We start from the raw sequence: 26269 nt of genomic DNA, 5'->3' as shown, positions 1-26269 counted from the left end.
GCAGGGTTTTTCTAAAGTGAATTATCCTCTCCAAGCACACCAAGAGACAGATGGTGATAGGGTGATTGCTCTCCCAGAAACCCTCGTCATAGAAGGGGCAATCAGCCAGGCAGTAACCAGGGGAACTTGTCATGTGGATAACCTTCATATGCATCAGTTTTTTTTTTTTTAGTCTAATTTTGTTCACTGACATAGAGCAGATAAATTAAGTGTTTGAGGCTTGTCTTCTAAGTTTCGCAATGGCGTAGCCTATGTAACTTGTTGCTGGGTGCTACTGGAGAAACATGATGCCCAGACACAAAGAATTGCAACAGGATGAAAGAGCCACAGGGAAAAATACAAGAAAGGTAGGTGCAACTTGTCTTTGGTGTTCTCTTAAGAAAATTCAGAAAATTAGGGGGTCACACCCTGTCCCAACCCCACAGTAGGACACTAGTTGACAGATGTTCAAAACTCGACTTGAAAAAAATCATAGATAGTCTAAGTAGTCACTTGTCTGTGTGCAAAGTAGTGATTTATGATAAAGGACTTGTAAAGAATGCTGATCTTTTTCATTTCTCTCTCAGGGACATTTCTTAGGAGAGAGGATTAGTTACCAGGTTTTAGGAGAGGAAAATCTGGTTAGTAGATAACAGTGGAAAGGCAGCCGCTTCTATGCACTACTGGTAGAATTTCTCTGGAATATATTTGATATGATGTAGTCAAGCACAAAAATGTTCATAAATTTTACCCATTAATTCAGGACCTAGATATCAATGCTCAGGAGACATTCTGAAATTCAGATAAAAAGACTAAACACAAAGATTCTAATAGCCCCATTTGTATAAATTGGAAACCACCTAAATGTTTCATTGATAAGGAAATGGATGAGTAATTTATGGCACATTCACATAGTCATTAAAAGTAATCCTTATAAACAGAATTTTAAAATATGGAGACATATTTAGGGTGAAGTATTATATGGAAAAAAACAGGACACAAAAGTATGAGTGTAGTTTGAGTTCCATGATGTAAAAAGAGAGTGTATAGAAAAAAAAGGAAATTGTGAATTTTGATGGGCTTGTAATTATTTTTATTTACATATATATTACTAAATATCTTCAATTTTCTCAAATGAGATGTATTATTTAAATTTTTTTTATACTCTACTACCCCAAATTCCCAACCATCTCCTTAATTCAAAATTTTTATTGCTTTTACAGTTAATGCTCAGTTGTACTATTATTCTGTGGGTTAAATCTGACTTATAGAATACAAATTTCAGTTGATAGCTATGTGCTAATTTAAGTTCCTTTAGGTTCTCTGATTCTCTGGTTTATAGGTTAGGAGGTCATAACTATAACATTTTGTAGAACTGTAGGGTTTTCTTTTCTAGTGAGGAAAAGTCTTCATTTTTAATATAATTAATATATTTTAAATAATATAATCATTTTTAATTTAATATAATTTAATATAAGTCTTCATTTTTAATATAATAGTCTTGATTTTTAATTATAATTCTCCTCAAATTATGATTGTCACTCAGTCATGGCCCAGGGATGGGTTTCCCCAGAATATCGAGTGTATTGTCCTGAAATTACATAACAAAGGAGAGACTTTCTACGGAAATTCAATGGCATAGCTTTGCTGTTAGGCTGCAAAATGAACTAAATGACTTCTAAACATCTCAGAACCCTCCAAGGATGTGCTATTTTCCTTAAAAATATAAACCATGTTTAGAAAAGGTGCCAGTGTTGTCATATGATGAAGCGATATCTCATGAGTTTTGCAGATTAATTAATTCCTCTGAACTATCTCAGAGTGACAGAGATGGTGAAATGGATGGGGTGAGATTGCAGGGTAGGAAATGAGGAGATGAGGAAGACAGAGATAGAGAAGGAACCAGGGAGATAGAGGAAGAGGGGAGAGACTTTGTTCATTTGTTAGATTTTGTCTGAGATGTCAGAACACAAAATAGTACTCAGTAAATTGTTTTAGAAGCCATGGAGTTGTAGTCATGACTGAATAGGGCATAGAGACAATAGTTTGCAATACCTGACTTCTTCTTTCTTAGGTACACTTTACTTTGCTTCACACTTGGCTCACACCATAGAGTTCTGTCACCATTGAATTTGCTGGGAGTGGATTGGGCTGTGCTATGTAAACAAATCTTCTTGGGTTTTGTGTAGTTCATTTACAAATGATGACTCATGGGGTTTCACAGGCTAAGATAGTTTCGCAAGTTGTTTAGGGGGGATTAGGAACAGAGATAGGGAATCTGGGTCTTTCTAGCCGCCTTTTATAAAAGCTTCCTTTGTAACCTGCTTTACAGGCAGGCTGCGGGATAACTTGTAAAGAGAGGCTGTCTTAGCAGAATATTCTAGTCTAAAGGAGTGATACGACAGACAGAGATCATTATTGTAATTTAGAACGCATTGAATTAATGACCATAAATAGATGTCTTTTTTCTCCATCTTATAACTTAATTGTTCTGATTCATTGAAACTATTTAAAAGTCACAGAATTTCTTGCTCAATACCTGTTTCCTCCTCTGCGTGATATTGAACTGACTTCATCAGAGCACACACCTTAGCTGGGGACAGTCCGTACCGGCTTCCAGGTATGTGCTGGGAGGTGGACAAGGTATTGTTGGTAGAAGTGTCTTTGGGGGCTAGTTGTCCTGGGCTTGAAGCTGCTATGTGTTATAGAAATGTGTTCTTGGGAGGTGGAAAGTTATTGTCCTGCTGTTATCTAGCATCCTGACTCTGAGCAATTGAACTTGTCTGAGTCCTTGTTTTCTTATTTGTCATTTTGGGATAATAATGGTCCCTCCCTGACTTATTGGAAGGACTGAATGAGATAATGGGTGCAGAAGGCCCACCGTAAATGTCTATTGTATGTAGATGCAGGTAGTACAGTCTGGGTTGTAAGCTCCTCTTGCACTAAGTGTCATGAATGCAAGGACAATCCCACTCTTGTTCATTGTATCCCCAGTGCCTGACACATAGTAGGCACTCACTAGTCACCACATGAACATCTGGGCTGTTATTTTCTTGCAGTACTCAAGGGTCTTAGAGTTTTGTCTGGGTTAAGGTCAAACCAAAATGAATATTTTTAATTTAAAAAATAATTTCTTCTGTGTATTTTAACTTTCGTTCTATGAATGGAGAAGTTATATGTCTAAGGACATAAAAATATGATTACATTTCATCATTTGAAGCAAGGATAAATAAAGCTTTCAGCAAAGAACCGGACAGTAAATATTTTGAGCTTTGCAGTCCATATGGTCTCATCACAACTACTCAACTCTGCCATTGTAGAGTGAAAGCACTCATAGACAGTAGTGAATGAATGGGCATGGCTATGTATGAATAAAACTTTATTTACAAAAGCAGACATTGGTCCAGATTTGGCCCGCAGACTATAGTTTGCGAACCCTGATTTGAAGGATGAAGTCCTGATTTACAATTATGGAAGAAACATATGTCATATCGATTTGGCTATGAAATAAAAAAAGTTTATGCAATACTAGTTCTATGAAATTATAATAACAATACTAACATTTGTATAACACATTAGAGCAAGGAAAGTTAAATTATTATTCCTATTTTTAATTTTTTATTATATTTATTGGGGTGGCAATGGTTAATAAAATTACATAGATTTCAAGTGTACAATTCTATAATACAACAACTACGTATTGCATTGTGTGTTCACCACCCAGAGTCAAGGATGGAAGGATGATTCTCCTTCCACCACCATATATTTGACTCCCTTTACCTTCTACTCCCATCTAGTCTCCCCCTTACCCTCTAGTAACCACTAAACTGTTTTCTGTGTCTATGAGTTTTTGTTGCTTGCTTGTCTTGTTCATTTCTTGCTTTCTGTTTTACATCCCATATATGAGTGACATCATAGTTCTTGACATCTGTCTGACTTATTTTGCTTAGCATGATAATCTCAAGATCCATCCGTGTTGTTGCAAATGGCAGTATTTCATCTTTCTTATGGCTGAGTAATATTTTGTGGTATATATATACCACATCTTCTTTATCCAATCATCTATTGAAGGACACTTTGATTGGTTCCATGTCTTGGCCACCACGAATAATCCTGCGATGAAAATAAGTGAGAAAATTGAAGTTCAAGAAGAATTTACTCCAGGTCTCAAGCCAGGACAATTCATAACAGGATCTGGATCCTCTGATTGCAAATGTACTGCTTTTTGTGCAATGTATTCTTTGTCACCTCATAGCTGTGCCTGTCTTTGGTCCCTGTGTCTCTGTCACATCGGGGTAGACAGTTGGCATTGTTTCCAATCCTGGAGGCTTTAGTTTTGGATCTGAGAGAACTGAGGGCTTTTATGAAAAGGGTAATAGCTAATACCTTAAAGGTGATTGCAAGTTTTAAAACAATTTTATTGTGTTTTAGTATTTATTATTGCTTCTTTTTGTTATTTTAATGGATTTTTCCTTTTTTGGATTTTATATCTTGTTATCCAGGCTTCTAAGTTTGGAGGATAAAATGGTTAATGTCAGGTCAACTGTTTACTTTAGATAAAAGATACATTTTTTATTGGATCAAAAGTGTCTATGCTGATATTTTCCCCATACACACATTTTGTTTCCTCAGTGTTGTCATGTAAAATTAGATGACAATGAACCTCTTTACAGTATCTCAAAAATACTGCCTTTACCACAAAGGAGAATTTTAATCATATTGTTTTGCATTGTAGGTTGGCAAAGACAAAGGCCAGTAACTCATCCTGGCAGAAATGATTTTTAAATTCCAGGCAGGAAAAAGACTAGCTACTAATGGGTTAAATGACTGGCTCATAACTCATGATGAGTTATAACATATCTAGGAGGAGTAATCTCACTCTACACTTGGTGAAACCTTATTTTTACAGCCTGATGACACAGAAAAACTTTTTAGCCTGCCTTGAGTAGCACTGTCAGCCTCATTGACCTCCCAAATTCATTCAATCTCTAGCGTAATTCTCTGGTGCTTTCAGTCCTTGACATTAGAGAGACTGATTTTCATCAGGCCTTCAAATGAGAATCTGTAGGCAAAGACCGAACGGTGCTTGGCATCCAGTAAACGCTCCTTTCATGCCCTCTGTAGTGATTGAGCAAGTTACTTTAATATTAGCTAGTTACTATAATATTAGCACATTTAGGGGTGGATTTCATCATTAATGATTGAACAATCATACCACCCTGAGTTTTAGGCTTGCAGGGCGCAGTCATCTTTAGTCAGCTTTGTTGGATTATTCTGGAGGATAAACAAGAGGAAAAACAGATGCAATACTAGATTAAAGATATCCAAACAAGCTTTGACTCTGCTCAGGCATTCCGAAGCCCAACATGCTGTGACTATTGTCAGCCAACAATGGGCAACCAGAAATCTGGGGAGCTGGGCAAAAATTCATTCTGTTCTAAATGTAACTAGCATCCTTTTCGAAAGGTGATGTTGGAGCAACCCCATGAAGTAGTTATTGATCAACTGGCATGAAATATGAAGTGATTCAGATGTTAACCTTTTTCCCACCTCTTGTAAATCATAATCAATGACCAGACTCAACTGAAAAACAATGGTTTTTAAAATTTTGTGCAAGCATTGTCAAATGAAAAAGTGAGGTGAAGAAAATTAACAGCGTATTTGTTTTCTCCATTCATGATTGAGAATTGAGAGACCTTCTGACAATCAAAACCCACAACTTGGAAATTGGCTTAAAACTCATTTTGTGATTCCTATGTAGTATGTAGTAAGTTAAAAAAAAGTTTAGAATAATATAGAAATTCAAATATAGGAGAATGTTTAAAGACAATGACATATGAAGTACAATAGTTCTCTGTTTCTCTATTTGTCTAGTATAGGAATTTGGGTTGAAAGGTGTGAGTCAAATATTATTATGAGGGTTCTATAAAGAGACCCAATTGGAAAGAGCAAAGCAAATATAAACATAGTAAGTTAAATATTTAATGTAGTTGAAAGCATAGAGCATGAGTATTTGTTTAAAAATGTATACGCCACACATTCCTTTTTCCCCCCTTTAATCAATCAATAATAATTTGACTCTGGCTTCCAAAATGGCACTTGGAAAAGTGCCATTGTAGGAGGGGCGAAGTTCATATATTTCCATTCCTGACAGGTTGTGCATTGAAACTTACCTGGCCATCTGTTAGCAGCGACTCTGAAGGCAAGAAGGTAAATGCTAATATTGCCTAGTATCATTTTTAACAATGACCACTGTGTTGGGAAATTATTTTAAATAATAGAAACCCAGAGTAGGTTTGATTGAAACCAAAATATATGCTCTTTTTATTTAGTCAAATGTCTTTTTAAAAAGAGCAATTTGTTTTATGATATTTTGAATTTTTTTTGTAAATGTGGTAATACCTGCTAGGAAATACTAGTGATATCTGTCACCTCAAGCACCTGGTCTGATGTCAGATGTATCAGATTGAATTCTTAAAAATGTGGATGTTTAAATAATTAAAAAAATCTTTGCATACTTAAAAAATTGTATATTTTTTTTACTAATTTCTGAAATATAAAACGGTATAATATTTAGAATATCTGTATTTTAAATAATATGAAATTTACATTTCTCTTTTGCAACCTAAGTTGAAAATGCTTTTGATTCCATCTTTCACAAGTATTTCTTTGTTTTTAGATAGTTCTCATCATTTAGTTAGTTATAACCAGGTTTGAATTTTGATTTCAGCAGAATAGCATCTACCTATATAAAGTTGAAATTTCATTCTTAGGTTATTAATAACTTTATGAAAATTATGGAAATTATGAGAATGAAATATTTATATTAATTTTCTCCTACTGTATAGAAAAGAACAATTACACTTAGAATAGTTTGGGATATTACAAAATCTATCTAGTATAAACTTTTACATTATCACAATGAAGGAAATCATATTTTAGTCACTACACTCGAGGTTCATTAGAGGTTGAACAATAAATCACTTGGAAAGTATGATAGGCAAAAATATGTCTATTTTTATTGATGTCAAAGTGGTTTTTTTCTCTATTTTTGAGCAAAAGTTGTCCATTAGCTCTTCCCTATATAGCTATGGTTGGTAGGAAGTGATATTGGGGACTGTAAATATGAAATTATGTAAGTTAGTCCCAATTTGCAATAAGGTATTGGCAGTTTTGAAATTCCAGTCTATATTTATGGTATATTTTCATCAATTACAATGCAATTGGAACAAGATTTTCAAGTAAACGTTCAATCTGGAGAAGCTCCATAGTGTAGATCACAGGAGTCCTGGAAGATGGACTAACAGCTGAGATGCCCTTGGGCAGAGAGGTAGTTTAGAGCAGAACTGGTGGACACTCAGTGCTCGGAGCTCCTTTCTACAGCCCATGGCCGTGGGTCAGAGACACCAGCAAAACTGGAGACATCTTCCTGTCGTAGAGATGGGGAATGGACCACTGGGGACATGTCCTTTTAGAGCACAAGTGTTATCTGCTACAGATGCAGTGGGGTGTAGGAGGAAAGGGGGTGGCTTTGAAATCAGACTGAATTGACTGATTTGCATACCAGCTGTGCCACTTAATGGTGGGACGTAAAATGAAGATAATTTCTGATTTATAGAATTGTTTGAGAATTGGAGGCAATATTTGTGAAATGCCAGGCTCAAATTAAATGGTAACTATTACAATTGTGGGTGGGGGTAGTATTGATTCCTTAAGCTGAATAGATTTTTGAGGGACCTTACTATTTTAAAAGGTTATTTCAAGTCTGTTTATAAAGAATGATTACTGAAGTAAATTATGTACAAATTTTTTAAGTTGTAACTTCTTGAGAGGCAGCCTACAAGTATATGAGCCATCAGCCCTTAGACTTAGCCAAACAGCAACTTCTTTGTGTGGGACATGTTTTCAAGTAGATGTAAAGTTAGATCGGTCACATTTTCAAAACATTATCTAATGTTATCTTTTAAAATTAGGTTTGATGGACTAAAAAAGCCTATACTATAATGAGAAGATGTTGAAACCAATGTACATTATTCAATTCAATGCAGTAACTATTTCTTAACACTTAGTACGTGCCATGTGTCTGATGATAAAAACACAGATATAACGGGGCTTACATTTTCATCTTGGAAATACACAATGTCCATAGACAAAAAGACAAAATAAAAGATAATTTTCATTTAAGAGAGAGAGGTCCAAGGTGAGATCTACATAAGATTGTCTTAATACTTCTGGACTAGATTATTGGGTTGGAGAGGCGGACAAGGCATGTATCCTAAGGGAAGTCATTTCTTTACTTTGGTTCTGTATTACCTGTGGTTCTACGTTGTCAAGAGAAGGTGTTGAACCTAATGGCTTCTAAACCCCCAACATTTTCCAAGATATATTATCTTTTGAACACTATCAATGACTAACCAAAGTGCCTCAAGTCCTATAGGTTTCATATGGAAAGAGTCAACAAGAGGCGAGAATATTAACAAAGGACATGACCTGGGACAATTTGCTGGGCATATATTCTGTCATAGAACATTGAGGAGAGACTGCAGGCAAATGTCTTAAGTAGAACCAGGTTTTCAGCCTGTGGGTTGCTAACTTGACCATGGGGACATACTAGCCTGTGAGTTTCTTTTATCTGAATAAAGTGGGTAGAATTGTGCTCCCAAAAAGATTTGTTTAAATCCTAATCCCCGGTAGCTGTGAACGTGACCTTATTTGGGAATAGGGTTTTGGCAGTTGCAATCAAGTTAAGGTGAGGTCAAACTACTGGATTAGGGTGGGCCCTATTCCAATGACTAGTGCCTTATAAGAAAAAGGAAATTTTGATACACATACAGAAGACACAAGAAAGAACACCAGATGAAGAAGGAGGCACAGAGTAGAGTGCCGCCTCTACAAGCCAAGGAATGCCAAGGATTATTGGCCACCACCAGAGGGAGAGAGGCCTGAACCAGATTTTCGCCGGCAGCCTCCAGAATGAATCAATCCTGCCAATTTTGGACATCTGGCCTCCAGAACCGAGGGAGAATAAATTTCTATGGTTTAAGCCACCTGTTTTGTGGTAATTTGTTATGGCAGCCCTAGCAAACTAATTCACACCACTAAATGAAAATAGATCTCTATCTGTACCAATATCTATAGCGCCATATTGATATACCAGGATGCTGGTGACCTTATTGTTCAATTTTTTAATAACATACTGAATAATTGTATATGATTAGATCTTGGGTATTTAAAATGAGAACTGTTTACCTATTTTCCTCTGATCACCATTTTTTCTCTCTCTTTTTGGTTTCAGACTGTCATCAGTTTCACGATGGAGTCTGTCATTGCAGCAAACACCAATTTTTGCCTCCGTCTTTTCCAAGAGATAAGCAAAAATGATGGTCATAAAAACATCTTCTTCTCTCCTCTGAGCCTCTCAGCTGCCCTCAGCATGGTGCTTCTGGGGGCCAGAGGTGACAGTGCCCGTCAGATCGACCAGGTGCTTGTCCACTGCCAAAGTCACACCCTAATCAGACCTAATCCCGCTTTGGCAAGACAAACTGCTCGCTGCACCCTGGCTTTGCTTGGAGCCTTCATTCACATCCTCACCTCACTTTCTCTGCAGTCCCCCTGTTCTTCAAAGCTCAATTAATCCTCCGTCTCCTTTATGATGCCACTCCAACCTCACCAGTCAGACAGCTGTTTTCATTCACCTTCTCTGTCTGCATGTCTGTTGCTTTTTCTCTATATAATTATATACCAACATTGCCAGTTATTGTTAATGCATGTATGTGTTTTCTCTCTCACTCATTCCATTAAATAAATATTTAGTAAGCACCAGTTATATATCCAGGCACTAAAGATCCAAGAGTTATTGTTGTTGTTTTTCTTCTTGTTCTCTCTCTCTCTCTCTCTCTCTCTCTCTCTCTCTCTCTCTCTCTCTCCAAAAGCCTACTGGCTTTTCTTTTGAAATTCCCATATACCCAGAAGCCAGGCTCTTCCCCCTGCCACTCTGAGGTCTGACCCACCACTATCTCTTCTCACCTGGATTCAACTTCCTCATGGGCTTCCATGCTTCCACTGACAGTGTTCTCCACTCAGATGCCAGAAGGATCTTTGCAAAACTTAAGTCAGATCCTGCTTCTCATCTGCTTAAAACCCAGAATTCCCGTTTCTCTAATGATAGAAGTCTGAGTTCTTACAACGGCCCATGGAAGTCGGGATCTGAATGCCAGTTAACCTGGTGACGCCATCTCTCACCATCCCCCCTCCTCCCCTGCTCCAGCTCCAGCCACACTGGCCTCCTGGCTTCCTGGGGAAAGCCATGTCCACTGCTGCCTCAGGGCCCTTGCCCCACCCGCTTTGCTGATGGATCTTCCTTCAGATAAATGATCTATAACTTACTTTCTCCTTCAGGATTTTGATCAGAGTTTACCTACCTTGACATCTCAATCTAATGCTGCGTCCTGGACCCCAACCCCCAAAGATTCCCTCTTATCCTAGCTACTTTCCCTCCATATGGCATTTTCCATCTTCTAACATACTGCAGACTATAATTATTTACTATGTGTATTGCTTCTTGTATGCCTCCCCCACTAGAATATAGTCTCCTAGAAGGCAGGAATCGTTGGCCTAGAACAGTGCTTGGTTTATAGTAGCCACCCAATACCAATCTGTAGAATGAATGAATGAAAGCGACAAGAACAACTCTCCAAATAAACCAAAGGCTCCTGAGGTGGTCTCATATGTCCCTGGATCTAGCACATAGCACAGGGGTTATGTATGAGCATATGTATGTCGCTGGTATAGAGGACTGAATTCTTGGATTAAGGCAGAATGTGTTCAGGGTCACTCAACTTTATTCATTTTCTTTGATTTGGTATATTATTCTATTAGCAACACTTAGCATTAGAGTGTGGCTGGTATCCTCCTGGTCAGGTTTCAGATGTTCTTTCTCCAGCCACTTGGGTGTCACCTGCCAGCAAACCTGGCAGCTGACAAATTGTCACCTACCTTTCTGCAATGTTCTGGATAACTTGTTTTTTGCTGTCCTCACTCATTGATTTGATTGATTTGAAGTTCTAGATCATCACTGTCTAACACAAATATAATTTGAGCCACGTATGTAATTAAAAAACCTTTAGTCGGCATACAAGAAAGTAAAAAGGAATAGGTCAGACTAATTTTAATAATCTATTTTATTTAACCCAATTACAATTAAAAATGTAAACGAGATATTTTAGTTTCTTTTTTTTTTCATACTAAGTCTTCAAAATTCGGTTACACTAACAGTCAGCTCAGACTGGCTCAACAGCCGCATGTGGCTCGGGGACACCTGATACTCTGAGTTTGGTTACATTCATTCTTACATGCAGTCCCAAGGGGGTTGGGGGTGGGGCATTCCGTGTCCTTCCACCCCATTCCACTTCACACCCCAAGCCAAAAGGAACATCCTCTTTCCTTCAAACTGATGTTGATTGTTTTGTTTGACTATGTAATCATCGCCATTGCCACCTTATAAACGTGATTTTGAAGCTATTCAGACTTCGTGCTGTTCATACTGTTTGAAAGACCCTGTATTGTCATCACGTAGGTACTACACTTCAGTGACTTTTCCCAGAATAGAAGCGAAGAACCTGATCCCTGTCTGAAGTACAAACAACAAAAAGTGCTGGGTGACAGCGCTGAGGAAGGGCAGAAAGGAAAGACAGAGCGTGTGACGCTGCAGGTGAGCCACACGACCTCGCCTCCTTCCACACTGCTCCTTCCGGCGGTCCTGTATCTGCGGACGCTTGCTTATCCCCAGACATCAGCTCCTCGCTATCGTTGACAGCAATAACGGCATGTGACCCCACTTCCTTTCTGATTGCCTGTCTTCTACGTTCTTGGCTGCAAGCTAGTTTCTTAAAGAGTAGGAACTATAAAGAACCTTACGATCAAGAACCTTAGCTCGAAGCTTCATTACTGACCTACTTTTACAGGCGACAGGCCCCCCCAGATGAAGCATGGTTGACGATGAAGGACAGTAAGGGGCAAGGATCCGCTGTGGGGTCCTTACTCTCTTCCCTCCCCTTCGCTGTTAGCTGTGTACTAACGCACACAGCTTTCATCCGTTGTCTCATACTAGGAGCAGGGGAGGTGTTCTTCAGGTTAGAAATCCCCCTACGTTAGAAATGCAAGAGGAAGGTGGAGAGAAGATTGTCTCTTTCGTGTATGGTTAGAAGACAGAGAAAAACGAGGCGCACTGACCTTAAGCGAGCCTTGCAGAGAGCCCAGCTGGATTTTCCCTGGAGGCTCTTCCAGCAGCGCAGGAGCCCTAATTGCCCGCCGGGACCACTTCGCGCTCCGCCTTCTCTTCTTCTCTGCTCGCTCCCCCACGTGGTGACAAAGTGAAACGACAACTCGCTTTAGGGATGTTGAACTCCTCTGATAAGATCCCATTTTCTTTTTCCCTTTGTTAGGAGGAATCTTCAAGGAATGACGTTGGATTTCTCAGTTGCCACTTCGGGCAGCTTCTCTCCAAATTAGATGCGATCAAAGCTGATTACACCATGAGTATTGCTAGCAGGCTTTATGGGGAGCAGGAATTTCCGATCCGTCAGGTGAGGGAGGCACGAATGGGGTTTCGAGCTATCCCTGTGGCATACCATTTAAAATTCAGTGAGTAGCTGGGTTATTCACCTGCCATGGAGAACACAAACGTCTTGGAAAGGATGACACACTGGGAATGGAGGCTTGGCCGGGACCCGCCTTTTCTCCCACACCTTCAGTTGCCCTCCTCCCAGTCTTCAACTTGAGCAGTTTACGAGGCTTCTTGTGAGCGGACTGGAGTGGGTGGAAAGAGGGTTACGTGACTAATAGCCTTTGGACCACGTGTCGGTTTGGAAACGGCATTCTTTCTTGTGACATTTTTCCCAAGCAAGGTGCCTGGTAGATGTACTTGGTAGCTCCTCTTCCTGTTGTCCCCGCCCCATCCCCACTTTGGATGGTGGCCCAGAAACCACCTTTTGTGCCACGATCAGGCCAGCCCCCAAAGAAATTGTACTCGCTTAAGACTTAAGAAGTGGTGTGTATTTGGAATCAAAATTCCCGTGTCACTGTGGCTACCCTGCTGTGTGCCTAGAGGAAGATTCATCTGAATCTGGGCTGCAGTTTCCTTTGTCACCACTAGAGGGAACCACAGACATGGCACCGAACTCGAGGGATGTGACCAATGGCAAGTGTGCAATATACTTGGTTAGGGATGGTCTCGTAAGGGGAGTGAGTAGCGTACTTTGACCAAAAGAAATAGTTCTCTTACAATGGACATGGAATTTTATGCTTTTTTTTTTAAACTAGCTTTAGTGAGATATAAATTACATGTCATAGGACTGGCCACTAAAATATACAAATCAATGGTTTTGGTATACAGTGGTACCTTGGTTTTCGAAGGTAATCCGGTCTGGAGACCGACCGAGTTCTGAAACGTTTGAAAACCGAGGCACAGGTTCCCCATAGAAAGTAATGCAAAATGGATTAATCCGTTCCAGACCTTTTAAATCAACCCCCAAAACTGCAAACTTAGCATGAATTTTACTATCTAATGATACGATAAATCCATAAAATTTATGGCATTTGTAAACTGAAATGTTCGTCAATGGAGACGTTGGAAAACCGAGGTACCACTGTGTTACATTATTGTTTTAAATATACAAATCAATGGCATTGATTACATTCACAATGTTGTGGAATCATCACCCTATTTCCAAAAATTTTTCGTCACCCCAAACAGAAACTCTGTAACCATTAACTAGGTTTTTTCTTCTTTTTTTTCATTAAGCAGGGTTTTAATTCTTAAAAGCAGAAGCATTTTACAACTAAGTCACTCAAGTTACTTGACATTTATCTTGTGATATCTCCACAAATGGAATGCCCAGATAAGAGGATATCTGTAGGAAAGCCTTGTGCCATTATAACCATGGACTGCTCCATGAATAAGCATTCTATATCCTAAATTGTTGCTACAACATCTGTCATGTCTCTGGATAATTAAGACTGGGGACAGATAGAGACAGACGTGCATTCAGTTTAAATTACTAGGCATATCTTTTGCATTAAGCTTCTCACGATTGCCTCACTCCTAACTAGTAGCATAATTATATGATTTTATTGTACTATTTCCATTTATTCTAATTTAACAGGAATACTTAGATGGTGTGAGTCAGTTTTACCACACAACGATTGAAAGTATCGATTTCCGGAATGACACTGAGAGGTCCAGGCAAGAGATTAACTTCTGGGTTGAATCTCAATCCCAAGGTAAGAAATACCAAAGACATTGTAGCTGGTATTTTTCCATTTAAAAGAAAACAAGTCAGCAGAGCTTTTCAGATTGCTAGTGTGTCAGGGACCAGATGCTCACATCTGTGGATTGGGTCCAAAGCTTCTTCTGCACACATCAAACAATTAAAATGCTTACTTATTGTCAGTCCTTTGCTCCCTCATAAAGGTGAAGGGCTTTTCAGCCAGGCACAATGCCAGCAGGATGTAAATTATTTCCATTTCTTTTAAAGGGTCAGTAAAAAGATTGTGAAGAGAATATAGTGATTCAGAGGGACATGGAAATAACACTTGTAAGACCCTTATTCTTATCAACTTTTCACTGGATATGTAGGTGTTTCTGAGTGAGGGGGATTTAGAGAGTAAAGAATGGGGAAATTTTGATTTCAACATAAATGGAATTATTCTTTTTAATATGAAACTCCCCTTCTGGCTCCATCCAGCTCCCAGCAAAATGGAAGTCTCTAAATGGACGTGGGGCTGTGAAGGTGACCACTCCGTCCTGTCACATTAGATACAATCAGTGCCCTGTTCATCAAACACACTTACCTGGGCACCACATCCTCGGCCATGACCCCTCCGAGCTTGATCTTCATCTGCCTTCTGCTCTTCATTGTCCTCCTTCTAATATTTTCTTCCATGTAACCCAGTTATGAGATTGTATAAACTGTGCTACTTTGGGATAGTATCAGTCTTTGTGTAATGCTTATCCCCTGCCCCGGTGCATAACTTGGCAGAGTATGGGATTCATCACTGCGGTGATGCTGGCCTTAAAAACAAAACAGGAACTGCAGAAAACTGGGCCTGACTGCAGCTAAATTGGTCAAATGACCTTGGTCTTGGTGACCTCTCTGGTTCTCAGGAGTCACATCTGTAAAATGATGGAGTAGGAGTGAGAAGAGTAACTGCTTTAGTGTCTTATAGTTAACTTGTAATTAATATATAAATCTGCGTTGCCTTAATAAGAACCCACCCAAGTAAGAAAGTTTTCAGTATTACTTTACATGTTGAACTAAGAACAAAGGGAAGCTAGAGAAGGTTTAAGACAGGAAGCATGTCTTTTAAAAGACGTCTCCGATTGTAGAATGGAGAGCAGACTGGAAGTGGACAGGAGTAGATGTAGGTGCAGAGAGCAGAGTGAGAGCTTCATTGCAGAAGATCCGGAAAGAGGTGTTGGTGGGGTGGGCCAGGTGGTGCTAAAGGAGATGGTGAGAAGTGAATGAACTTGAGAGATATTAAGATGCTCATCAGAAGGATTTTACCAATCACTTAGATAGAAGACGGATTGTTTAATGAGAGTCAGAGAGTCATCCAGAAGACCCATAACACTTTAACTTAGAATCTCAATTCTTCAAAATGCAAAGCAGAGTCTATGAGCATAAATAAAGAAATTGCCTTCGTGATTCCACATTCATGTCTCCTTATAACAATGTCAAATGTTTTAACGTAATTTTTCAAACCAAGATTTTCCTACAGGGGAATAATATGCCCTAGCTCCTCCATGTCTCCTGTCCCTTCACATTGGCTGAGGGCTGCGGTTTCCCTGCCTGGCCTTTTCTTGGGGGAAGCACCCACACTCCCAAATTATTTCTCCTTACTTCTTCCCCATGCCACAAAAATTCTCGATCATCCAACGTTCCACTCAGTTGTCAAGAGGAAAGCTGGTTCACTAAAAAATTTATACGTACTAAGGTATGAATATCTAGTTTTCCTTAGTTAATTCTCCCAGAGTGTTTTAAGTCTGGATGAGTCAGCATAATCTATTATTATGGCATTTAAGTGGAAATCTTCTTGAATTGGAAGGGTCTTCTCATCTTAAGGCTTAAGCATACATTCAAGTAACGGTATTGGTGATTTGGTATTTTGGTGTGGAAAAGGGTGCTTACTGAAAATGAGCTAGTGCCTGATAGGTCAGGCTTTCCCAATCTGCCTTAGGGCTGTATTATTGTGAAAGGCATCCCAAAGCTGAGCCAGGAGTGAGATCAGTTTCAGGATTGCTCTCAGACAGCGTTTCTGATTTTTGGCTATGTGGCCTCACCTCTCATGGGCTGTGGTTTATTCTTCTACAAAGAAAGGGTAACAATACCTACTTCTCATGGGATGGAATGAGAGAGGACATATAAAAGTTCCTATAAAATAGGTTTTATATGCATTTTTGTTTATATGTAAGCATCTATACTCTGCTCTGATGAGTACATGAGGGACATTATAATATAATCAGGTGGCAGGATCTATACTTTGAAGGATAAACTAGGGCATAAGATGTCTGATGACAAGTCCCAACCAGAGGGATAGGGAGAATCACAGGAAAGTCCCTCAGTTACACTGCTCTGATTTGGGTCCTCCCCTCACCACTCCCATTCTTACCTTCACTTCCACCCCACCCAGGACTCTGGTTTCATTTTCTTGGGTTAGTTTTTGAATGAGATATTCTTTTTTTGTTGTTGTTTTTAATTTTTGGCTTTTTTAATCTTATTTTTTAAAAATTTAAAAATTTATTTTAAGTGTGTTTTTCCAGGACCCATCAGCTCCAAGTCAAGTAGTTGTTTCAATCTAGCTGTGGAGGGCGCAGCTCCCAGTGGCCCATGTGGGAATCGAACCGGCAGCCGTATTGTAGCTCTAACCAACTGAGCTAACCGGCAGCGCTTGAATGAAACATTCTTAAATGAGACACTGTAGCCTTGGGGAGGTTAAGCTGCATTAAAAAAAAGTCTGTCTACACGAATACTTTTGATACAACTCATACTCAGGGTATGTTCTGAAGCAACCCCCTTCTCCCCTTTTGAAGGTAAAATCAAGGAACTCTTCAGCAAGGACACCATTAACAATACAACTGTGCTGGTGCTGGTAAATGCTGTTTACTTCAAGGCCAAATGGGAAAAATATTTCGAAAGTGAAAACACAGTTGATGCACCTTTCTCTCCAAATGAGGTACTATATTAGAGCGTGAGGTTTTCTTCATACTCCACTCACAGTTTCCACTAAGAATGACGACGGTCTGTATGCTCAACTCTAACACTTCGGTCTCTGGGTTACAACATATGCTGATAATAAGAATAGATTACTATTAACAAAAATCAGGACCTGAATTTTATTGAGCATTTCTGTGCCAGGTACTGCCCTGAGCATTTTCCATTCATGAGTCCATTTGTTCCCCAAAATAACATTATGAAAATGCGTGTTATTATTCCCAATGAGGGGTCGAGGGAAAGAAAATGCAAAAGTGAAGTTACTTAGCCAAATTCACACATTAGGATTCACATTGGTGAGTCGTTTGCCTCAAAAACCCATGTTCTAAGCTACCCGGCTGTAGAATGGGAGAAAAGAAAAGAGTTAAACCCCAGCCCAGCACTTGGGAGTTGTGTTACTCTCTCAAGCGATTCACGTCCTCATCTGTGGATTGATGGCTTCCCCACACACTGTGAGATTTTATGAAGTTTAAGGTGTTGGCGGCTGTGCCCTTTCCTCTGATGGAAGTCTGTGCAACAGGTGTTGTTATTTACTATGTAGATGATTACCGTTTAGCCAAGGCTCCCACTGGCCCTGTGGTGGTATCATGCAGTCCACCAGGAGTTGGGGGTCGTGTGAGGCCACAGGAGTGGGGTGAACGAGGCAAGGAAGATAGAGAGCCACAGGGCTTGTTTCTGCTGCTGAGGCTGAGGGTAGACGCCTGGACAGACAGGCTACCAACGAATGGTCTTGGGAGCTGAAGAACCCACTAAAACCAGGGGAAGAGAGAGTGTTGGCAAGGTAAGAGTCACTAATCAGTGCGCGGAGGACTCTCTAAGGTTGGGTCACTGAACTTCCGGCAAGGACCCCGCTGCTCTGAACAGACCCCTGTTTTCAGGGAAGTTGGGGACCATGTGCGTTTGTAGGCTTATATGGCCGTCCTCTGACTTTCTGCAGAATGCGAAGAAGACTGTGAAGATGATGAATCAAAAGGGCATGTTTAGAATTGGCTTCATAGAGGAGCTGCAGACACAGATCCTTGAGATGCCATATACCACGGGGAAGCTCAGCATGTTTGTCCTGCTGCCATCTTGGTCTGCAGACAACCTGAAGGGCCTGGAGGAGGTAAATGTGCATTTTCCTGTCTCCACAAAATGTGTCCTCATAGATCTTGGGAGAGCCGCGTGATCTACCCTCTACTATCCTGAGGCAGGATGGCACCCGAGCTGTCAGAGATACCAAAGGACACATCAGAATCTGAATTCGATGAGCTCTACTTATTTCTCATGTGTTTAGAAGCGAACATGCCAAAAGCAGGGGCTAGGACTTTCCTCTCTAACCTGATTGCTCCCTGAAATCATATTTTTCCAGACCAAGAAATCCGGATGGTGAATAACTTGAGAATTGCTACAAAAGAAATAGCATTTCCTTTTCCCTGAATACCCCGACTGCTGGCCTCTTATTCAGACTATTTTGCTGTAGTTCAGTTAAAGTCCCTTCAGCTGAATCCAGCTTTGGGCCTATACCTGGACAGCAGAGGAGATGTTGATACTGGAATAGATTGCTTGTGAGGTGGGAGTTAATACAGGTTGGGGAAACTCCGCTTCTTGTTGTCCTGAGGGGTAAAAAGACAGAGAGGGAAACATCAGTACAATAATTACAGTAATAGCAATTATTCAAAACTTATTACATGCCTGCATGATGTTAACTACTTTAAATGCATTTATTGTGTTTAATCTTTGCAAGAGCCTAATGGCATTATCCCTGTTTTATAGAAGAAAAGGTTGAACCTCAAAATGTTAAGTCTTCATCAAGCTCACCCAATCTAATCTACTGAGCTTTTGCTAGACTGGTTGAAACTAGTTTGTCAGACCCCAAAGAACACTGGAACTCAAATCGCCCTGTAAAGAGGAAAGAGATTTACTTGGAGAAGCTTTAAATGAAGACGTAGGGGAAAAACTTGAAGATTGTTACTGACTGTTGAAATAGATGCGGGCCCTGTGAGGTGATAGGGGCATTCTTTGCAGGCTCAGACCCTGACCCCTAAACATTATTTTCTTCCTCTTGTAGCTTGAAAGGAATATCACCTATGAAAAAATAGTGGCCTGGAGCAGCTCAGAAAATATGTCAGAAAAAAGAGTAGCCATCTCCTTCCCCCAGTTCACTCTGGAAGACAGCTACGATCTCATTCCAATTCTACAAGACATGGGCATGACAGATATCTTCGATGAGAAGAAGGCTGATCTTACTGGAATCTCTCCAAACCCCAATTTGTACCTGTCAAAAGTTGTCCATAAAACTTTTGTGGAGGTGGATGAAAATGGCACACAGGCCGTCGGAGCCAGTGGAGCTGCTGGCTCGGTAATGTCGGCACCATCCTGGGAGACGTTTAATGCTGATCACCCCTTTCTCTTTTTCATCAGACACAACAAAACCCAAACCATTCTCTTCTATGGTAGGGTCTGCTCTCCTTGAAAGGAGCACACTGTCCAGTACCTGAGGGCTGGGAGAAAATTGCAATGCAGTCTTATCCCAGTATAACATGGGCATTTGCATTTTTGCTAATATCTAAAGTCGACCGAATTCCACCACAGTTCTCCTCTACACTGGTGATCTCTGTGATGTGAGAGACGAATTCCATGTTCTTCATACAGGCTTGGTTATGGAACAAAAAAATTTCTCATTGGTAAGGCGAGGCAGTTTGAGGTAGCTCTTTCAAGTCCTTCACCCAGAGGGCACGTCCCACAGGTCAAATGTATCTCAGATAATCAAATGCTTAGTTTCTCCTGTGGTTCCTTTTGGGGTTGATGTTTTGAGGGCTGATTTCATGCTGACCTGGCATTCCTGCCGCACACTGAGCTGGATAACCATGACCTATATCAAGGTCTGGCATTGGCCAGTATTGTTTATGTTCTTATTCTTTTCCTTGATGAACAAATCTTCTTGTTTGCACTGGGATTTCACAGAATTTTAATTACAGGGGGATAATGTATCTATTTACAAAATGAGAAAGAATGAGATTCTTAAATCTTTCTGTAAATCGCTAAATACATTCTGTACGAATCTTTGATTGATTAAAATGTTTCCTAGCGAATAAAGTACTTCTGTGATTAAAATGTGTACAATGTGTTGCCGCCTGAATTTTTTAGAGACATAAACCTAACTTAAACATTTTTTCATCCAAAAGTAAAGAAATATGTATATATTCTTTACTTATAATGATATAAAGCTAACAATTCATTGCAGTTGCGCAGGAAAGATATCTTTCTTGTGCCAGATAAATTCTCCCAATTTTCCTCCATAATTACGCATGGAAGCAAACAAAAAAGATGAAAACTCACAGTAATTCTAAAACCTAAGAGCTAGCCAATGAGTCATCAAAGTATGGAAGAAATCGCTGTTGAGTAGAAGTTCATGGGGCTGGATGGAAAGGCCTAGTGAAAGGGTCACCTGTATCATGTCACCTGTGTGTCAATCTGTCTTATTTTCCTCCCACTACTGCCTTCCCCTGAGTTCAGAAGCACAAGGTCTCTGCCAATCTAAATTCTGGACATCCATTTTTCTATTTTGTACTTGTTACTATTTCCTAGCCTCTGTCTTTAAGACCAGCTTGTTTTCTTCCTGTAGCCATGGGAAGACCGAAGGAAACTGCCAAGTATGACTCAGAGGAAGGTGAGGACAGGGATTGGCACTTTCCACCCCTGGCACGTTAGTCATCACAAGTAAAGTATTTTTGGTAGGAAAAGGACAGAAAGAGCCCTGGTGGCAATGTTTGGGTTTGTATATTTCATCTACTCTCCCTGTTTGGAGTGTCAGAGACTCAGGCCATACAGGGAGCAATGCATTCTAACAGCCCATGGAAGCCTATGCAGTGGATGGAAGCCTATGGGACACTGGGAATTATGCTCAAAATTAGGAGCTTTTGACTCTTCATTCTTTTCGCACCAGCACGACTGACCCTTCAATAGACAGGTAGAGGCAGAGAGAGCTAATTGCTAGGAAACCAGTCAGAGCATGAAAATCAGGAGAGTGAACACCTCCATTTCTAGTTCAGCTCCCTCCATTCAGCAATGTTGACAGGTAGAACAAGCGAAGCAATGTAGATTCCAAAACAATTGGTTCATTTATGTTGACTATAAATATTCTGGTGAGAGAACCATGAATGTGTAGTACCCAACAGCCTCTCTAGTACTCTCTGATTCACAGGTTCTGTATGTTCTACTTTATTTTAACCCAAGTCCTTCTTATGACTTCATACATTTCTTTGTTCCACAGCTGAATGCCAACTTCAGTTGTGTTCTTCATCCACATTATTTATGTTGTATTCTTGTTTTCCCAAATCCACTGTCCTTTTCTTTTTACTCAGTATAAATAACACAAAATTTAACCCATGCCTACACCTTTCACCAATGTATTCTCTATGCTAAATAATTGATTAAAATTTTCCCATTTTCTAATGTCTTCCTTCTAAATAATGTTACCTGCAATATACATCAAACAATGCTTTAGCTACAGATGAGTGAGAAGGATTAAGAAGCAACCAAATGCACAACAGTGGGGCTGAAGGAAACCCTCATACCCTCTGTTGATACACATAGGTTCTGAATAGACCAACCCATATCCAAGGTTTAACAAATGGGAAAAAATCTATAGGACTGTAAAAATGATAGGGCCAAAAAAGGAAGGGATATATCATGGTATAGATAAAAAATGAGACTTCACCAACACATTTATGGCAAGATTCAGAAAGGGCTTCAGACAACATTTTGGCATGATCAATAGCATTTAAGAAGGAAAAAGAAAAAAAAAACCAAAAGTAGGCATGATAATATCTATAGAATTGGAATGGAAATCCATGAAGATAAACTGTGACAAGATGTGAAAGAACTGAGTGAAATATAAGAAGACTGCTAGGGAACTGAAAATACAATAGCAGAATTTAAATAGATATTAGAGGCAGCAAAGCAAATCTGAAGCCCTGGAAAGTTTAGTTAGTGATGAACAGGGTGTATTTCAGTGTCTCCCTTAGACTGTATAGCAAATACATTCTAGCAATACATTTTAGCAATACATTCTAGCATGTATAGCAAAAACAGAAAGTAAATCCAATAATTATGGTGTTTCTGAGAATGGAAGCAGATTAACTGGATGAAATCAATAATCAAAGATATAATTAAAAAAAACTTTCTTAAGTTACCTGATTACAGTGATTGATTTCCATGAAAAATAAGCAAAAACAGATATCCTAATAATCTTTAAAAATAATAGGTTGAGAAAATTTTATTAGCATTTGGGCAAAAAAGAAAATTTACTTATAAAGGATAACAATCAGAAGAGTCTCAGACATTTGTGTTGTATTAAATTTCTTTCTTTCTTTTTTCATTTTTTTGTTTGGCTTGAACTACAGACATTTATTTCTCACAGTTGTGGAGGCTGGGATGTCCAAGGTCAAGGTGCCAGCACATTTGGTTCTTGGTAAGAGCCCACTTCCTGACTTGTAGAAAACCACCTTCTTTCTATATATGAAGTCAATAATCAAAGATATAATAATCACAGCAGAGAGAGAGAAAGCTCTTGTCTCTCTTCCTTTTCTTACAAGGACAGCAATCCTGTCATAGGGTTCCCACCCTCATGACCTCATTTAAATCTAATTACCTCTCAAAGGCTCTACCTCCAAATACCAACGCATTGGTGGTTAGAACTTCAGCACATACATTTTGAGGGAACACAAGTATTCAGTTATAACAGACCCAAAGAGTCTTGTTTATGTGGGTTTTATCTACTGATGTTTACTGTATTAGAAATTAGAATTGTGAGAAATTTAAAAATAATTACTTAAAAATAATAAAAACTCATTACATGTTAATATAGAATAAATTTTATGAAAATAAGTATTTTAGAAAGCAAAATTAGTGAGAAAAATGGTATTCTTTCATATACAGAGGGTGCCAAAAAATGTATACACACTTTAAGAAAGGAAAAAACTATTAAAATTGTAATACTCAACATATACCAATAACAAAACATGAATACAAGTTACATCTGACTTCTGCAATTAAAAGAGGTGCTCAAAGTGGTTACCACCAGTAGTTGTTATGGTGAACTACTGCTTGAGCAATGTTGACCACAGTGTTCACTTGTATACTTTTTTAGCACCCCTGATGTATTTAATATTGAATTATAGTTGACATTCAATATTAAGGAATTTCATGCCAAGTCGAGTTGAAAATACAACACAAAATCCTTCTCCAATACACTTTTGCATATGTGAGTGTAGTATGCTTAATCCCCAGTACCTAACCCCATGCCATAAACATCATAGGAATTGAAATTAAATTCATATTGCTTTGAGTAGAATTCAGTGCAGTCAGAGACTCCAAAAAGTTAGTAAAGAAATTTCTTCAGTGAGAATATGATTTCAATTCACAATCAAAGGAAGAGGAGAATTCTTAATTTTGAATTCTGATGATGTCTCAAAATTGTTGTCAGCTATGATTCTTTAGCATTGATTTTTATTTTTTTTTAAATATAGGGTCCAGGCGTGGGGTGAGTTTCAATATCCAGAATAAGATTGCAGCCATAAAATCTCTGAACTGGAACAATAATAATACCTAATATTTATTAATTGGTATTGAGCAAAGACCTTTATATGAGCTAGCACATTTAATCCTCTCAATCATCCTGAGAGATGGGTTATTATTATTATCCACATTTAACAGATGAGGAAACTGAGGCACAGAGAGATGAGGTACTTTGTGTAAGGTCACTTTGTGTAGCAAATGGTTGAACTAAGATTTGAACCAGGCAGCCTGGCTGGATATTACACAGTGAATTTTTAACCACTGCTCCTTCTAAGTAGAAATAAAGAATACAAGAGGTCATTTTTATCCATTTCTTAATTTTGCACATGTGAACTTGGTGGGCCAAATATTACTTAAGATAAAGTTTTGGGTGGCAGATAGAGTTGAGAGTGCCAGTGTTATTTAAGTTTGGAGGTGGAAAATTGAGGAAGCAGGAATAGGCCGGCAACCAGCATGGTGGCAGGTTTGAGTAGTACTTTAGTAGGAGCGCCAGGCAGCTGTGTCTTCCTGTCCCTGACTTGTACCAGGTGATGAGTGATAGAGGACTCTGTCCCCAGGCTGGAGCAGTAAGCATGTCTGCTTGAGTCACAGAGGCATCGCAGTGCTCCAGGTGACAGCCATTATCAAACAGGACAAGTTCCCACTTAATGCTTACGAGCTACTAGTATCCTTGCCTGGAAGCATATCCAGCCCCTCCCACTTCTAAATTGCCAAGGCAGGCTTTGGTAACCGCAAAACAGCATTCATAGACAGTCTGACAAGGACTCTCAAACACAGAGATAAGCATATAACCTAGATTACCAAAAGTTTGAAGGGAATAACCACTTGAAGGGAAGAAATCAACCTCAACTGAGTTAATAGGTCAAACAAGAAACATTAAAAATATAAAATAAGAACAGGAATGATCAAACTTTTATTTAGAGTTCCTGGAAATAAACTTAGTTACTACAAAAGTTCAGTAGGTTGACTGAGTAGCAGAAGGCATACAGATGAAGTCAGCTGGAAGATAAAACAGAATAAAAAGATAAAGAGAAAGTACTTAAAATGTTAAGAGCTATGCAAAGTAGTTTAGAAGATGCAATATTTACCAACGGGAATTTCAGGAACAGAGTTCTGAGGGGCGGAAGAGAAGGACTCAAAGATATAAGAAAAGAAAACTGTAAAGTTGAAAAAAAAAGTCATGCAGATTGAGAGGGCCCATTAAGAACCTACACTTCCACATTGTGGCAACATTACAGAAGATCAAGGAAAAGAGAAAGTGTTCTAAAAGCTTTGTGAGTTAAAGAAATATGATTCACGTAATGAAATGAGACGCCGATTGTGTTTAGGGTTCTCTTTGGTCCTACAAGAAAGCACAGTGCAATATTTGAAGTTCTGAAAGAAAAAAAAATGAAGAAACTAAAACATGTACCCATACAAACTGTTACCCAAGTGTGACAGCAACATGCATGCCTAAGGACTCTTAAGTTTCCTATCTGCACATTTTAACCTAAAAGAATGTCTAGAAGTTCTACTCCAAAAAAATTTAAAAGATGAATTGGAGAAGAAAATGTGGCATATGAGTAGCAGTAATGCCAAAAAAGAAAGAAAAAAAAAAAAGAGTAAAACATGATTTAAGCTTAAATTAGAGTTAATTTAAAAATTAAGATTCAGATGATCTCAGCATGGGAGGTGGGGGGAGATGGTGGGGTTGAGGAGTGAAGAGGGATTTAGAGAGATAGAAATAAAACTCCTGGATATATTTCAGGGGATACAAGGAAAAGTAGATTAACAGAAAATAATGTCCGATATTTGTGTTAAACCGAAGAATAGCCAGATGAAGAAATGAGTTAGGAGGCATAATTTAAAACATTCGGGGAAAAAAGACTGAAAAACACTTGATCAATTCAAAGAAATGTAAAAAAGAGAAAATAGAAACAAGAAAGCATGACATATACAAAACTTAAAACAGGATGACAAATGAGTTAAACTGTGACTAGTCCCAAGAAATGTGGGCGAGTTAGCTTGGACAATTAAAAGACAGACTGAATTAAAAAGACAACATTTTTTTTTTTTTTTTACAGGCTATTTACAGGATATTTAGTGATGGAGAAAACGAGATACCAGAGCAATAGTAACGGGAGGCAAGTGAGAATAACAATATCAGATTTAAAAAATTGAATCAAAGTCCAAAACAGTAATGGGGCAAAGATAAATATTTCATTTTGATAAAAGATGCCTTAAAAAAGAAAACAATAATATCACTTAATAGCATAATTGCTAAATACAAGGAGGTATACATAAAAGAAGAAATTGAGAAATCTACAAAAATAATGAATAACTTTAATATATCTTTTCTAGATTCTAATAATTCAAGGAAAAAAAACCAAGTTTGTCATTTCTCCTTGACATTGTTTATTGTATCTATTTTTCCTTTGGCCGCCCAAAACCCAAAACACTAAAGTTTGTTTTTGAATTTT

The 26269-nt window shown here is 38.9% G+C and overlaps 1 protein-coding gene across 1 annotated transcript in view; it reads left to right on the top strand.

The window, feature by feature from the left end:
- Positions 1–205: 205 nt before the first annotated feature.
- LOC308509745 (uncharacterized protein) overlaps positions 206–26269 on the top strand; it is a gene marked incomplete at its 3' end in the record, with an annotated part of 46251 nt that continues 20187 nt past the window's right edge. The window contains exons 1-11 of the mRNA XM_081078223.1: positions 206–347; positions 2559–2599; positions 6134–6189; positions 9275–9460; positions 11555–11689; positions 12423–12563; positions 14142–14259; positions 17069–17211; positions 18187–18354; positions 19300–19702; positions 20857–20901. Of these exons, the coding sequence (XP_080934349.1) occupies positions 316–347; positions 2559–2599; positions 6134–6189; positions 9275–9460; positions 11555–11689; positions 12423–12563; positions 14142–14259; positions 17069–17211; positions 18187–18354; positions 19300–19702; positions 20857–20901 (1468 nt within the window). The 5' untranslated portion in view covers positions 206–315. The remainder of the gene's footprint in view (positions 348–2558; positions 2600–6133; positions 6190–9274; positions 9461–11554; positions 11690–12422; positions 12564–14141; positions 14260–17068; positions 17212–18186; positions 18355–19299; positions 19703–20856; positions 20902–26269) is intronic.

Source organism: Rhinolophus hipposideros (assembly GCF_964194185.1).
Source record: "Rhinolophus hipposideros genome assembly, chromosome: 17".
NCBI classification, from domain to species: Eukaryota; Metazoa; Chordata; class Mammalia; order Chiroptera; family Rhinolophidae; genus Rhinolophus; species Rhinolophus hipposideros.
Note: the sequence above shows the minus strand (reverse complement) of the source record. Positions and strands in the feature narration are given on the sequence as shown.